This window comes from Streptopelia decaocto (assembly GCF_964273445.1).
Source record: "Streptopelia decaocto genome assembly, chromosome: 5".
Lineage (NCBI taxonomy): Eukaryota > Metazoa > Chordata > Aves > Columbiformes > Columbidae > Streptopelia > Streptopelia decaocto.
In genome coordinates this window covers 12296603-12313565 of record NC_138659.1, presented here as the reverse complement: position 1 = coordinate 12313565, position 16963 = coordinate 12296603, and the positions used below count along the sequence as shown (strand labels likewise).

The 16963-nt window shown below is 44.8% G+C and overlaps 1 protein-coding gene across 1 annotated transcript; it reads right to left on the bottom strand.

The window, feature by feature from the left end:
- Positions 1–2572: 2572 nt before the first annotated feature.
- Positions 2573–14398, bottom strand: LOC309439950 (cytochrome P450 2J2-like; the record flags this gene model as incomplete). The annotated part of the gene is made up of 8 exons (XM_082053143.1): positions 2573–2751; positions 3222–3360; positions 3964–4151; positions 4313–4454; positions 5002–5178; positions 5948–6108; positions 7737–7877; positions 14212–14398. 8 exons carry the CDS (start codon positions 14396–14398, stop codon positions 2573–2575), a joined length of 1314 nt encoding a protein of 437 aa, XP_081909269.1.
- Between the last annotated feature and the right edge of the window lie 2565 nt (positions 14399–16963).

Below are 16963 nucleotides of genomic sequence, written 5' to 3'. Positions count from 1 at the left end.
TTATCTGTTCCCCTTCACTCACAAGAGATGCTCCACTCACAAAATAAACAATTTAATGCCTCCTGCTTTTATAGTATGCAATCACTACATTTTCAATTGGTGGCGGTGGTGTTCTTTTTAATGTAATGATTAAAAAAAAAAGAAAAAGGAGGAGATTTTAACCATTTATTCTCTCCATGAGTAAGGAAGGAAACACTAAAGTAGCAGGGAAAGGCAAATTTGAAATAGAAGAGGGAACAGATCAACATTTGGTTGCTAAGCCTGTGCAAATAACACAAGCTGTAGTCACATACCAGAGGTCAGAAGTACACTAGAGCAAATAAATAATGGAGAGAAACCAGTGCCTAGTCCTGAATGGCTTTGAAAACTTCACAGGTGAGAAAAAAATGTCTACAGATCTTTTATGTTTTCTCTTTTAAAAAGAAAAAACAATCGGGGAGCTTCTAATGCAAAACATTAATTAAAAACACAACAGGATTAAAAAGATCAGTTATAAGGGCAGCTCATTGACCAAATCTGTGTGCCCAGCGTGGCAGGGATGTGATGTGCAGAGGACTCTCCCATGTGGCACAGATCTGCCACTGCACAGTGACTGCTTTGTACCGGGGCGAAGGCAGTTATGCCAGAGAGGGAGGCTAAAGCCGGTGGAAAAGAAACTTGATTTAATCCTGTTTTCCTGTTAACTCTTCAGTATCCTACATATGTGCACATAGAAAAGTCACTTATGAAAGGCGAGAAGAATCAATTATCTGTGCTGCGACTACATTCCAAACAAAAGCACACAGGAGATGGCATTTCTCATTATTAGTGCTTGGTCAAATAAATGGAAAAAATTTCTACAAGTTGAATATTTAACTATTTTCCAAAGAGATCCCAATATGGGCAGATTCAGTGTCTCCATCACAGAGGGGGCCCTGCCTCAACCCACCTCCTTGGCCCCACACTATGGACATGCCCATCACGCACTGTCACAGACCTCTGCCAGATGCAGAGGGGAAGTGGCAAGCTCCTGACTTCCCACCGCAAAGCCCTCACGCAGCTGTTTCCTTTCCGACAGCCAGCGGTGAGCAGCTGTGGGCACGACCCTGGGATGCATCCAGCACAGCATGGCCAGCCTGGCAGGGAGGGGATTGTCCCTCTCTGCACTGCGGTGGCCTCACCTGGAGCACTGTGTGCAGGGCTGGGGACACGGGATAAAAAAAAAGATACAAAGCCACTGGAGAGCGTGCAGAAGAGGCTACAAAGTTGGTGAAGGCTTTGGAGGGGAAGCCATATGAGGAGCAGCTAAGTCACTTAGTTTGTTCAGCATGCAGAAGAGGAGACTGAGACCTCATGGTGGCTACAGCTTTCTCACAAGGGGAGCAGGAGGGGCAGATGCTGAACTTCTCTTTAGTGACCAATGACAGCACCTGAGGGAATGGCAGGAAGATGTGTCAGGGGAGGTATAGGTTGGACATTAGGAAAAGGTTCTTCACCCAGAGGGTGCTGCACACTGGAACAGGCTCCCCAGGGAGGTGTCACGGCCCCAAGCCTGACAGTCTTCAAGAAGAGACTGGACAATGTCCTCAGACACATGGTGTGAACTGTGGGGTTGTCCTGTGCAGGGACAGGAGTTGGACTTGATGATCCTTGTGGGTCCCTTCCAACTCATAACATGCTGATTCTATGACCCTTCTGCTGCTACTTATTCTGTTGGGCTTTGGTTAAACTCCTCCTGAGCAACACCATGCAATTATTTTTTTGCAACTTTCCCGTTTTGTATTTTACAAGCACAAACCTTTTTGGATAAACCTTTCCTGACTATACAATTGCAACACTGCATTTCTATAGCCATTTGAGACCTGCTGGAAGCACAGCTCCTTGTGCCATCCCATTTGGGTCGGCCTTTGGTAGAAGCTGCTTCTACTACCCTGTAGCCTCCTAATCAAAATTTCCATTTACTTATGAGATTAAAAAGGCAAGTTGCTGCTGTAAAGATCTCAGCTTAAATATTAATATTTTCATTGCAAAATAGCAACGTAATTATGCAGGAAGCATAAACCACCCAGAACCTGAGGTCACCTGCAGCTCAGGATCAGATGTAGCCACTTGCAAGTCCAAATCGGTGCTGAGGCACAAACCCAGAGCTTGTACGTCCAAAGCCACCTGCCCACACTGACCAGAAACACCTCAGCAAACAGCCATTTGGAGTGCTGTGGTGTTGGGACTTAGGGGTTGCTAGATGGTCTCTGGGTGGTGGACATATTCCCCTATAGAAGAGTCACTGTGGACCCTACTGTGCCCATGGATTTTCAGCTGGCAGGCGCCTTCCTGGGAGTTGCTCATGGCAGAAATTAAGTAATAAGGCTTTTAAATTCTTGCTTTTTGTCAAACTGATAAGGGGACGAGGCAGAGGATGAAGGGAAGAGCCCCAGGGGTTGTCCTCATTGCGGTGTGCCCTTCCCACCAGCACTAGACATCTGTGGCCCATCATTCTGGCCCAAACTCTGTGGGGTGGATGGGAGAAGGGGCACTTTCCAGCTTGCAGAGGGCTGAAGTGGGGGGGCTGAAGTGGGGCAGCCCCACACCTGCCTCAGTAGCGAGGGAGCGCACAGATCTGGAAGGGCTTGGGGCAGCGTGTGAGGCTGAGCGTGAAGGCAAAGGTGAGCGTGGCCTCCGATGGTGCCTGGAAGGTGAACTTCTGCAGGAGGGCTGTGAAGAAGATGAAGAGCTCGGTCCTGGCAAGCTGCTCCCCAGGACAAGACCGCTTGCCTGGGAAAAAAGCAAAAACAACCCAACAGACTCCTAAGCGAGCTTGAACCACCTCTCACGCTCCTCGTGCACACAAGGCATTGCACAGGCTGCAAGAGCTTTTCTTTCTTGAAAGGTTAGGTGGCAATGTTCACCCACACATCTTGCAGAAACCTTCCCCAGAAGTTTACTGCTGAGCAAACTACAATGGCTGTTCTGATAGGTGAAGACAGGAAACTCAGTGAAAAAAAAAAAACAAACCACATTTATGCAGCTTGTGCAAGAGGAAAAAGCCTTATTTTTTCATCTTGTGATAACAAATTGATTTCCCTCCTGCTCCAAGCAGTCGATATTAACTGTTACTGGGATTTTCACTGTGGGGATGGGCTGAAAGCTGGACAAGGAGCTGCACCCCCTATTCTGGAAGGGGTGTCTTGGGAAATAAAAAAAAATTGCAAAAAGGAAAAACATCTCCCCATCCATCATCTTACCTGCAGAGAAGGGCAGAAAAGCCTCCCGTCTCCTGTACTGGCCATTTTCCAGGAAATGTTCAGGATTAAAGGTGTCTGGAGTCTCCCACACGTTTTTGTCAAACATTATCGAAGTCAGGCTGGTCATCAGGGTGGTGCCCTGCAAGTTGTGGAGAAAATGAGTGATTATGCAATGCAAAAGAGCCGATGTGTTGTCAGACTAGTGTATTATTAGCTCTGTTCCACACAAAATGTAAACAACTTTTTTTTAAGGGCAAAATGTTATTTCCTAAGGTATGTAATTAAATGAGGGTGAAGGCCATCATATTGTTCACTTCTGCGCTTCTATAATTGCAGAACAATGTGTATACATCAATACCTGTTACCTGGGTTGCATCAAATTCTACTTTTAATAGATGATTTTTAATATTCTGTGGAATTAACAAACGCAAAATACCTTCTTATGTTTCTTGTCCCTCTATTCCCATAATGCCTGGAAGGCACCTTGTATAAAATTTAAGGGATAAGCCTTGTAAAACTGAAAGCTATGACCAACACTGTAGGATCTCATAATTCTCCTCCATAAGGAGGTGAGACCCATAACACCGCTACAGCGTCTGTCAGGAGACCTTGTATTTTCTACATAACTGTGATATCTCCACAAGATCCTGCTGGTTAGTTCCCCTCCAGGTGAGATGTGGGACTTGGGCCATGAAGACCCTGCTCTGGTGGGACACGGGAAAGGCTGGTGGTCTCCCCGTACTTTGGGCACGTGGAAGCCGGCCAGGGTGGTGTCACTGGTGGACATCCTGGGCACCCCCAGTGGCACGACGTTGCCCATCCGCAGGACCTCGCTCAGCACCGCGCTGCTGTACGGCATGTTCTCCTTGTCGGCCATGGTGGGCTGGCGGGACTGGCCGATCACCGAATCGATTTCGAGCTGCACTTTCTCTGTGAAAAGAAAGAAATAAAAAGGCCTGTGCTCAAGATGTCCCCAGTAAGGAACTGGGGCATGGGCATGTCCAATACGTGGTAAAGCTGGAAGCAGCTCTGTTTTCTGAGTTTCACTTATCTGGTTTTGGACTTAATGAAGGACCCATCAGTGGCCCTACCCTGAATGTGGGGGTACGTGGCCATGTAGAGCAGAGCCCAGCGGATGGCGGTTGCCGTTGTCTCTGTCCCGGTTAGGAAGAGGTCCAGGGTGGAACACAGGAGGTTTTCCTCATGAAAATATGAGTTGGTGTCATCCTTAAACTTGGGGAAGAAAAAATGGCAATGAAAACTCTTATTATGGAGGAGACACTTTCAAGAACCCAATCCACAACTATCCATTCATAAGTCGAGTCCTGCTGCTCTTAATAGTTTATCATCTACCACCCCTGGACTTGGAATTTCTAACCCTTACTTTCACTGAATTTCAAGCCCCGTGGAATGCTTTGAGTGACACCGTTTGCTATCGAGTGACTTCTGAAAGCAGGTAGCATTTTTAAATGTGAAGTTTCACAATAGCAAACACAGGCCTGCGAGCTCTCATAGAAATGTGAACACCTTCCCTGAACGCCCTCCTACGCCATGTGACAGAACGAGAAATTGAAGAGACAAAGTGTAAATATTTTCAAATGAAAACAAGATCTGTGTGTTTTCAAAGTGATCAGGCTCCTGTTGCTAAAAGTTTGATGTGGAAGAGGTGGGGAAGAGAAGGCAACACGGGAGACGTGGACTCCTCTGATAAAACAGCTTTGAGTCTCACTGCTCGTTTCTTGGGTTAAGCTTTAGGTGACTGCAGATATTTCTCTCTTACCTTTTCTATTTCCTTCAGGTAACAGTCAATATAATCTCCTGCCTCAGACTGGTGCAAATCCTCTTTGTGCTTTGTGATCACTTCCTTCACAAAATATTCAAGTTTCTCCCAGTGCCTGAAGATTTTCCTAAAGGGTCCTGGTAGCCATCTCATGATCGAAGGAAAAGCATTATACAACTGGTGAGAAAACAGAGCAAAAGACCATTTCTTGAATTAAAAAGAAAGCATGTGTCACAGTTGAGATGACAGCACAATTTATTAGCTCTGCTTGTTACCAGGACAAAATCACTTATGCTGCAAAGGCCGATTTAGTTACAATGATATAAACAAATACAACCAAGGTAAGAACTAGCCAGATGTTTTCTGCTGATCAAGTTCTCTAATACTGCGTGGTCAAATCTGTCACCTAATGTGAGGTGGCCACCAGAGTCATAAATCAGTGTGGATGCAGAGGAGCCCCTTAGTGCTGGGGTCCATGAAGGAGACAGACATCAGATGTGGCCCATGCTGTGTGCCTATGCAGAAGCTATGTGCAATCTGTCCCCAAATGCACCTAACTGAAAAATGTTATTTGAAAAACTAGCTGGGAAAGGGATGGGGGAAAAGGAGGGAATTTTCACTTAGAGTACTATTAATTGACTCTTTTTGTAGAAACACAGATATTTTAACAGTATTTCCCTTGCTCTTCAGTTACAGGAGGCATAAGATTGGCTTTACAATCCTGTGATGTTTTTCTCCATGTGCCTCAATAATAACTTCCTTCCTTGCTTTCCTGATGGATCTTGTGCATAAACCCAGTCTAATGTAAAACAATACTCATGGTTATCTTGCTTATAACATGACTCTCTTTCTACAGGGAAAAGCAGATTACATTGGTGCCTCAGAAACTCCTGTTTCTGAGCTCTCACATGTAGCTGAAGCTAGAAAAGCATCCAACTGGCTTTACCTGGCCCCAAAAACTTCCGATGAGCAACAGCGTTTCAGCCAGCGAGTGCAGTAATTCCTGGAAACGGCTGTCATGGTAGTCGAAGCGGTTCCCAAAAGTTATGGAACAGATGATGTTTGAAACAGCACTATTAATTTTGTAATGAGGGTCAAATGGTTGTCCTGGTGGAAAGATAATGAAAGACAAGTTTACTTTTTTTCTTTTGTAAAATCTTATTCAAAACCACATTCTGTGCCAGATCAACAGTTCTGAAATTGGAGTGAGACCTCATCTCCTTTTCACTCAGGGTGATGCTTCACCCCATGGTTCTGGAGTCCCCACCACCCCCATCACCCCCGTCAGACTGCTGGAGGTTGGACATTGTGTGGCACAACGTCCTTTCTAAGAGGACATCCCCTCCCATCTCCAGGCAAGGCTACTGGCAGACACTGACATTGGCACAGAGCTGCCAAAGCAGGGTTTGAACTGTTTTCCAGGGAAAACAACCTGCAGGATGTCATGCTATGACTGTCAGGTATACACGCTCCAACATGGTTTTGGTGCAAATTTCAGACACCAGGAGAGGGTCCCTCAAAGCTTGGCCTGGGGCATGGAGCTCAAGACTAACACATTGCAGAAAAGCCACTGCACTGGCCTTTAACTGCCCACCACAAAGAAATCAAGTGAAATGGGAGAGAGGGGAGACGGTGAGGATTGCAAGTCTTTGCAGCCACCTATAAAATCCATCAATAGCTCATATGGCCCACAGGCGTGATGCACGTAGCTCTTAAAAGAGCCAAGTGTGGTGCGATGTTCATCACATGTGCATTCCTTGGGAGAGCTGTTGAGCAGACACCACCATCTCCTGGTGGATACTGAGGCAGCCTGGAGAGCTACAGGCCATGGCATGAGAGACGAATGTCAGTAATGAACCCAGTCCATCCCTGAGCAGCTGCCGGTATGCTGGGGAGCACCGCTTTGAAATGCAAGACACTCTGCACTGCTGATCTCTCCTCTCTTCAAGAAAGTAATTATACTGGGCTGCTGCTCAGATACTAGAGTGATGGACATGATCACTATTTGTCGTTACTAATGGGAAGAAAGGCACAAACCAGCAGCTTAATTAGTTTATTGATTAGGACTATAAAGGACTATAATCAATTGGCAACATGAAGTATTTGGCCTGTTCAGTGCAACAGCAATTAAAATGGAGCAAGTTCAGTATATAATTTCACCATTCCTATTTAGATCTTTCTTATTTACTATATATAGCTCCATAGAATTAGCTAAACCCCATCTGCTTCTATTTAAAGCTGAAGCGCAACATCACCCATGTACCAACATACAAATTATTCTTACTAATATCCCTCTGGCAATTCTTAAAAGCTGGATCATAAAAGAGCGAGGCACACACTTCATCTGCACATGATACAAAAGGAAAGCCTGACTAAACAAGTTTTAAAATACTTCTCAAAACCAAGGACAAGCAGAGGTTAACTCAGCCTCTGAGCATATATGCCTGAAGCAGGAATGCTGCATTGATTCCTTCACAGAACACAGGAGAGACTTTCTTAGCCATATAAACATGCAAGTTTTAATAAACACCTAACATGTATTTACTTAATATTAATAAGGAATAATTAAAATAGTAGACCTGAGGTCTAAAGTAAGTTCTAAAAGGTGCAGTCTGGAAGTATAAGAGAGATTTGAGCAACTACGGAAATGTTTTGCTTGTTAGGAGCTGCATCAGGGTTTTCCTTCTCATTGTACACTTAGCTGGAAGCTTTGGGCATGGTGCTTAACCACCCACCTTTCTCCTCCTCTATTGTCTCCACAAGGTACCGGCTCTCCTCTTGCACTTTTTCCTCAAAACTTACAGCAATGCTTTTCAGCGTTGCTAAAGTGAACTTTCTCTGTTGCCTCCATATATGCCCATTTGATGATATGAGCCCTGTAGGTGGAAAAAACAAGTGAACAAACCTCACTCTGTGTCACATTGGAGTGACAAGATACAGAAATGGTCATTCACCTTGAATAAAAACTGCAAATCAAAGCAAGCTAACATAGCCATTGAAAAACTACAGCTTTGCCTAGGAATTAAAATTCAAGAGTAACTGGCTTATGCTAAAGTTCTAGCTTTATGGATTTGCTTTAATCTGCAACTTTGTCACTTTGCGTGGGAAAACAAGGTGTAAGCCAAAATAAGTATTATCACGCTGTTGGCAGAGCTGCAGGCAGGAGCACTGTTCCCTGTCTCTGGAGCTACATGCAACTGGGAGAGAAAGAGGAGAAACTAAAACCAAGGGGAAAACTCTTCAAGTGTATTGATCCCTGGGCAGCTTGCATTTATTTTTCCTCTTTCATCAAGACCTGACTTTGATCCTGACATCATCCAGAGAGATTTAAATGTACACCTGTGAGATTATTAGACTGAATTAAGTTCCTGCCTTCTTCTGTGCAGACTTTTATGAGTGGAGTTACCAAGGGCTGAATTCAGCCCATTTCTTTAATTCTAATTGTTATCACTGCAAATAGATGAAAAAAAAATGGTACCAAAGTTCTGGAAGCTGTGCTTACCAAAGCCTCTAAATATTTCTTGGAGAAGTGGAATATTTGGCCGATCTGCAAATATTTCAGCCTGGTGGACAAGAGCTTCTCTCACCATTTGGTACCCATTGATTACCACAAAAGTCAGGCTTCCAAACTGCACGCTGAAGATGTTCCCATACCGACTGATAAGCTGAAAGAGAATTCATCACCCTCTGAGAGGGAGAAGATGGAGATTTTCAAAACTTACCTGGACAAGACCTCACGCAATGGCATTTAACTTTGAATTTAGTCCTGCTTGGAGCAAGAGAACCTAAGAAAAAACCAAGCCCAAGACTGCAGGTCCTGTCCAATCTAAACTGTTCCATGAAGGCTAGTTGTAAAAAGAGCTAGAGAGCTGTAGTGTGAGAGAGAGGTGGTTTGCTTCTATTTGTTAGCAGGTATGACCTGGGTTTCACCAGGCAGTTGCATCAATTCAATTTGTTCCAAGGACATTACTTTGTAACTGATGGGCATCTGCTCCATCCCTTTTCTTTCCAAGAAGGGTACAAGAAGTGAAGGCACCACCTGGGTCACCATGCCCAGGCTCTTGCTGCTGAGGGCATAACACAACAAATAATCCCTTTCATCGACTTTGTGTCTAAAGTAGTGCCATTTCTTGGTCCAGCTATCCCATTTAGCAAGTGTTTCCAACTGCTTATGGTTTAAGCCTGAATGCATTTATGGCTGAATTATAGCCATTTTCCTTGCATGGACTTTGCTGTGTGTTTCCTGGGAAGTGTTCAACTCCCTGATGCATAAGAGCGAAGGCTGATCACATCATCTCTTGGGCCTCACTCTGCCAGGGAGCTCAGGCCCCAGCCTTCCCCAGTGACTCCCCCAGGGGACACCCATACCTGTGCTTGTGGCCTGTGAAACCCAGGGTAGATAGGTTGGTTTCAGCCTGCTAACTAAAAGCAGGGGATGAAGAGTCACCAGAAAGGATATTTGCAACCAACAAGTAAGAACCTTTCCTTGCACTTTACCAGAAAAAGCCTATTCAGCACTTGTAAAATATCTCTCTTTGTCTTTGGTGGGAGTCGAAACTCTGGAAACCTTTCCATAGCAATCACTGCCTCCTTCCGTGACACAGAAGAAGCCACAGGGATGGTTAAATCAGGGTCTTAAATATACCTTTCAGATGTAATCAGGCAAATAGTTGGGCTCTGAGCAAAGACAATGACAATACAATTTCCAGAGGTGATGTTCACAGTCCAAACAGTTCGCTTCTCACATCGCACTCGCCATCCCTCCCCCTGCCTGGCCCAGCCACTCCAAACCCTTCCTGGGCTCCAGATGGGAAGAAACAAGATAAACACATAGGTCTTCCTCCATTATGGGCTTCTTTCCCATTGGACCTTCCTACTCCCACGGAATTCAAGGTGGTAGTAAGAGCTAAAACCATGCATGGTTATCTCTCATACATGGTTATTATACAGCTAGTTCTTCAAAGGCTGCTCTTGCTTTCCAGGTTAGGTGACAAAAGTCACTGAAGAGGTAAAATATTGTTAGTAGGAGAAATGTCGATGGAGCTCTTACCTTCAGCAGTGCAAGGTGGAGGGGCTGTTTAAAGTCCACATAGGTTCCCATGAGAGGAAAGAGCTGTGGCCCTGGAGGGAAATTCCTGGGACGTCTCTTTTTCACAAGGTCAATAATCAAAAGAAACATGACCAGAACCACCAAGAGCATCCAACCATTCACCTTTTCCAAGAGAGAAACCAAATGAGGCCAAAACTGAAGCTCCATCTTGGCTGATGAACTCACGAATTTTCATCCAAGGAGGGGACTTGATGCTGGTGTTACATCTGCTATAACAGGAAAGGACTGGAAAGAAAACAAAACAAGATAAAATGACGATAGCTTACTGGGGACAGGACTTGCCATGGGCAAGCTGCTTTCTCATGTAAGCTAGTGCCAGACCAGCTGCTGAAAAACTAAGTTTAAACATCGGGACCTCCAAAAACAACCCCAAAACCTAAAATGTTTTGCCAAACGAAAGGAATCTTGCAAGCCTTTATCTTTACATCTCTGTGAACTCCCTAATTTTCACATGGAATAATATTCCTCCCTTCTGCCTGTAACAAGGAGCTCCTTTATACAGACACCTAGCTGGGATTATGAGCATTACACACAGTTGAGGTTAGGTGAAAGCAGCTTACTTGGCTGATTACATATGGTGGGCATTGCATAATTTAAAAAACAGTAAGGCATCTGAGGTGATGGGTACCATCCGAGTCGCTAAGGGGCTGATCCTGTTAAGCACTAAGCATCATCTGCTAAGGGCTGGATGCTTCAGCGCCCATCAAAGCCTGGCTTTGCCAGTCATCAGGTGAAGTTCAGACAAGGGAAGCATTGCGAGAGCCCAGGGTTCTGCCCAGCCTCTTAAATGAGAGTTAAAGGAGCTTAATATTGAGAGTGAGAATGCAGGCTCATGCGCTTGCCAGATAAAGGAGAGATTGGAACTTATGCATTTAAATCTCCTGGGTTTTCTGAAAATCGCCTTTGAATAAAGCTTCACGTTGTCCCACGGGAAGGCAGCAGTGGACCGACAGTGACCTCTGCGACCACAATCAACCTCGCATTGCCTGCCAATATTTTATCCACAACTTGTATCCAACTCATTTTTTAAGAGATTTACTTTGTAAACAATCTGAATTTATACCAAAGCAAAACTGTCAATAATGACTTTTCAAATTATTTGCCTAGAAGTTATGGTGAGAAGTTCAAAGAATGACAAATTTGGTACATTTTCACTGTCTTCAACATTTTTCAGAAAGCTTCAATTTTTCAGGAAAAAAGCAAATTTTTCATAGGAAACAACTGGGAAAAAGCTTTGGTATTCTCTTGTCTTTCACCTCTTTTAAAAGCTTTGCTGTCTGTGTCTTTCCTAACCTTGGTGACTGTAGTGCCAGCAGAAGCGCACACAGCCTGTACCACAGACCTGTACCTTAGCGACTGCATGAGTCCTTCTTTAGCGTAATGCTCAGCTGCAACTCAACTCTTCTTGGTTTGAAATATTACTTGCAGCTTTCTGGATGGTATTAGACTCCAAATGGGGGTGCAGTAATGGGAGAAAAATCTCACATCACTGGTGTATAACTTATATTTTACAAGTCGCTGTAGCACAGCTGTGAGCAGCAGTGGTTGGACACGCTTTGATTGTTCCCGTGCCAGTGCAGCCGTGATGCTCCTGTACCAATTGCACGAACACACCTATTCCACCCTTCCCAGTGTGAGAAGCCAAGCTTCCCTTACCAGAGGCTAAATCAGGATAGTGGGCTCATGCTCTTCATCCTGGCATCAGGGAGATGACTCGGTTGGTGGAGGTGTCAGCCTACAGCATGCTCAAAGGGACTGTGATAATAAGGCGTCAACTTCTGCTAGCCCAGTTTCACTCCTCTGTTCTTCACGATGCCATATGATTTGTCAGCGTGCACACAGAGTGCAGATCCCTCTACCACTTGTGGCTGCTGTGAATCGGGCTACGTGCAAAGCCAAGGTGTTAATGTGTTCTTCTGGGTGGTGTTGTGGGGGTGGATGCATCGTGGTTGACAGGAGAAATGTTATTTTTAGCAGGAGGAGCACATTTTGCATGTACTCACATGTGTCTTGTCAGTCAGAAGCCTCAAGCCTATTACTTTGCCTTGAAGCTTCATATGTCCAAATGCATCTCATCACAAAGTCCTTAACCTGCCAGATTACTAAAAATTAGGAAAGTGCATTCCAGTTATTACCAGGGCTCTGCTAACCTCAGTAGACAGTAACACCAGCATGTTACCAAACTGCATTGCGATGATGCCATTTTGGGTCTCAGGCTTTAATCAAATCGGTTCCCAGCACATGGTGATATGAAAATCCCCAAAGCACTGGGGAATTAATATTTTTGCAGTGCATGAACAGTACAAAGGTTTTGGACAATTTCTATTTTTGCAATTTCTACCAGACCCTTAGTTGCAAGATCCTGGTCACCTGGAAGATGAAGCTGTGCCTCTGGCCACAAACGCAGAACATCAGTCTTCTGCAGTCAAAATAACAAAAAAGTGAATTAACATGTGATGAGGATGTACACCCACAGGATAAACCCACCTTCCACAGTTCCTCCTTGAATACCTCTTCTGACCCCAGTACACAACTTTCTGGCCACCTCACCTGAGCTCATGGATACTGAGTAGATATATTGTGCCATATTGCATGGACACAGACACATCACTGCTTGAATATTAAGGCATCTTGAACAGCCAACAGACAGAAATTGGCCCATATGCTTTGTACCTTCTTCTCTGGCTAGATGTCTAACTGTGTGCAGAAGGTTTTGAAACACAAAGAGAAACATTCTGTTAAAAATGCAATTACCATTTGTTTTTCAAGATATACTATCCCATTATTTTTTCCAGAGAAGCGAAATTCAATAAGGTTACAACAGAATGTAGTCCAACAGTTACCGTACTTTCAGAGCATTATTTAAGCTACAGAATTTCTTAATGATTAGAAACATATGTAGGAAAAATCACATGCAAAATGAGAATGAATGGAGACGTTTTCTCCCCACAAACACTTTTTTTTCAGGCAAGTAACAGCTCATCCACCACTGCAGTTCTATCCACCATACTGGAGGTGTGAGGTCCCCACCCACCCAAGGAGCTCTGTGCTCAGGTCACATCAACCAACATGCTCCAGCGAAGTTCAAGGGACCCATCCTGATTTACACCAAAGGATATTTTGCTGCTTTTTTCTTCCTTATGTCAGACCCAAAGGAATGATGCCGTTTTCACCATGGGCAAACTAGTGAACAGCAGTCACCAACACATTGTGTGTGTTAGACCACATTCTGGAGGGTGTCCACACAGGTGTAGCCGCCATTTAATCCAGCCCAGGTAAATCATGACGTACCCAGAGGCAATGGTAGCTTTGCACACACATTTCTTTTTAGGATTTGCTCTGCTGGATCAAACGAAACCTACAGGAGATTTCTAATTGCAGAAGGTGAGGAATGGAAAGTGCTGGGGCACCCGTACCTCCCAGAACAAGCTCACGAATTACATGTTTGAATCCAGTCCTTAAGCTTGAGTTCCCTGCTTGGATTATTTCACTGGGACATAAGTGCTCCCCATGGAAGCTTGGGGCTCAAATATCTCCAAGGGTCTTAGCCCCAAAATCAGGAAGCCAAATCCATATTTACTGTTGTGCATGCATACTGAATACTAAAGTGCCTTCAATTTTTCATCTTCTCTCTCTTCTACCCAAAATTAGATGCAAATATTCTCTGGGTTTTCCTGGGACTCCAAAAGGCCTCTCACCTCCTGACCACGTTTCCAGCACTAATTAAAGCTATAAGGCAAGCAACTGTCACCATGAATGGGTAAACTGAGGCATCACAGCTTAAGCCAAGTGGTGCAAGTAGAACTACAGCATCCCATTGTGCAATCCAGAAATGATCCCAGAAGACAGGATTATTCGGTGACCTTCTGTAACAGATCAAAATGTCCCTTTTCTGCTGTAGAAACCAGTGGTAGTGAAGGGATTGCATTCAGATTTGTCAGCTGGGTAATTAAATATAGGTAGCAGAAAGTGCTGCAGGGAGCACTCCCTGTGCCCTCAGACTCCCGACCACCCCCTGACTTTTTGGTCTTTGGGCCAAGATTTATATTCCCTTCACAGCCAGAACCTGCATCGCCTTTGCCAGCCCCACGCCACCTCACATGGCAGACCCCATCCAGACGCATGAAATCGGATCCTGGGGGTGCCGGCTGCTCCCCTGCGAGGTGGCCGCACTCGCTGTGCTGTCGGTGGCAGCCGCCCACGATCCCCCCAGCAAGACTCTGCCACCGTCTGCCGTGACCTGGCAGAACCGGGGCTGCAGCCACGGCTGTTCACACGGGGCGGCATCCCGCATCTCAGCTCTGCCTCCGACTCTCCACAAACCTCTAAAATCCTCTCTTTCTAAGATGCACCTTTTCAGTATTCACAGAGAAGAGTACAGTCACATATTCCTCTCAAAGCCACAAGGACTTGACTAGAGCTAAAATGTCATTTATGTACATATCACAAGCATTTTTCTAGGCACAGATGTCTTTCTGGTGCCAATATGCTGTTTATGTACTTATCTGTCACAAGCACATGTCTACATACATATGCCCTGCTGGCAGAGGCACAGAGCATTTTGAAACTCTTATTAGACTGCTAATGAATAATACGCATACAAAAGAGAAAACAGAAGGTGGATCTATCAGGAACAGCCTCTTTCTTAACTACCTTTTAATTGTATGAGAGGAAGAAAAGAGATGAATTTTGATATGTTGGCATCTGTGAAGGCCTGCTTAGCAGCATTGAACGCCATCATTTTAAAAATGGATTTTTCACAGGTTTGGGTATTGGGGGGGGGTGTATTTTTTTTTTCTTAAAAAAAAAAAAAACACAACAAAAAACCACACAAAATTTTGACACTGAGAGTATTGCAAATCCTGGTGCCAATGATGTACGATAGTGTGATTGTCACCATGGAATGCTGAAAAGCCGGAGCAGCTGTTTGGCATATTGACAGTGCGAATTCGGAGCGTTTTAAATGCAAATGACGGTATTCAATTGATCGCACGAAAACAATGGGTCATAGCCTTACCTTTCCTTGGCTACGCTCCGAATAATCAGTCTGCAAATCCATGCACAATAGGGATATTGTACACGTTCTGGGGATTTTGTTCCCCATGTATATGTGGGTCCGTACAATGGCAGAGCTGAAAAAGCGGTGCTACGGCACTGTCCTGGGCACCAGGTTGGGTTGGAGTGGAGAAAGGGGCACAATTTGCTCCAAATCTGCCATGTCCTAAGTATCAGCCTGTTTTTCTTCACTTCCATCCTTTTTTCTTGCTCTTTAATCATTCCCAGGGGTGGCTGGCTTTCTGCCTGACTTGTCTCCATTACACCCTGCTGCAATCAATATGGCAAGCAGGAATCAGCAGGAGAAGGCATGTTCTGCTCTCAGCGAGAGCCGGTGGGAGGGAAGGAGATCAGGCCAGCCAGCTGCAACCCCAGCCCGGCAGGCAAACCGAAATACAGCCGAAAAAACCACCGCCAGATGCATGGGTCCTGTTTCCTTTGCAGTGTCCCCTGCCCGGCAGCCATTGGCAAGTAAAGGTCTTCATCCCTTTCCCACTCAGGCAGGAAAACTTGGTAAAATTGCCACTGAAAGCAACTCTTTTTTTGCAGTGGTGGAAAGAAAGAGTCCTTCCAAAGCGGAAAACTCAGGAATGGGGCACCCGAACTTTCACCCTGCGTAGGACCGTTATGTATGGATGCTGCTGAGCATGTGGGAGTACTCGCATTGGTTCAGGTCTCCAAAGCTGGCCATGCTAAATTAAAGGCAGCCACTGCCGCTCCTAGTATCTCTAGACATAGCTTTTTGTTTTCAAGACCCAGATTTCTTTAAAAGCACATTCAAAAAACGTGCAGGAGTGCTGTGGGTAAGGATATCACCCAAAGAGTGCTATCTGCCCATGGTCTTACCCTGCAGCACACACATATGACATCTCCCTCCAAGAATTTTAACTTGCTGAATTTCTTTCCTTATTTTGTAAGCCAGAAAAAGCTTTTCAGGGTTCCCAATCCTTCAATCCTGATTGCAGCTAAATTGTAGCAGCGAGAAGTGCTCTTCTGTCTCCTGTGCTTCCATCCACCCTCCTGGTATTTCAGTCATGAGCATTTTGGGTCAAGAACCAGTTTTTTCATCTTATTGATCCCTGGCTTGTGTGCTCTGAGACAGCTCTGCATGTCTCTGCAACACAACCAATGTACAAATGGCATCACAAGATGTGAGATGCCCATGCTCAGGATTTGCATTCAGGATCACGAGGTTGAGTTGAATACCACAAATGACTGATGTTCATGAGCTGTCTGAATGTGGAGTCCTATATGGTGGGCTCCTTGTACCAGAAATCAGCTTCTCCAGGGAGTTTGCCAATTGTAAAATGTTCCATTTTAAATGAGGAGTTTGATGATGAGTTGGAGGCTGGAGACCACATGGCTCATGTCATCTATTTATGGAGTTCTGTTAGGAGGCTCGACAATTTCTCCAGGCTTTCCCAATCTTTTCCAGCAATCCAGCCTGGGTATGAAAATCAAGTGACTTCTCTGTACAGCTAAATCACACCTATTTCAGTATTCAGCCTTTCAGTCTCTGAAGGAAAGCAATGAATAAAACCCAGCATTATTATTCACTTTGCCTTTGTAAGATAAATCTGTTTACCTATAAAACAGACAAATTAAAAAACAATCAGCCAATAGAAATAATTAGTTACCATGTAGGCATGTGATTTGCTTGGCCCCTGGAACAGGGCAGCGTTTTGCTTAGCTTCAACTCATTGCTGATGGATGCCTGATGAAAGGTCTTGGAGACTATGTACTCAGCTAAATACTGGGGAGACAGAAAATTACTATTTCAGAGACATTGCTCAAGTC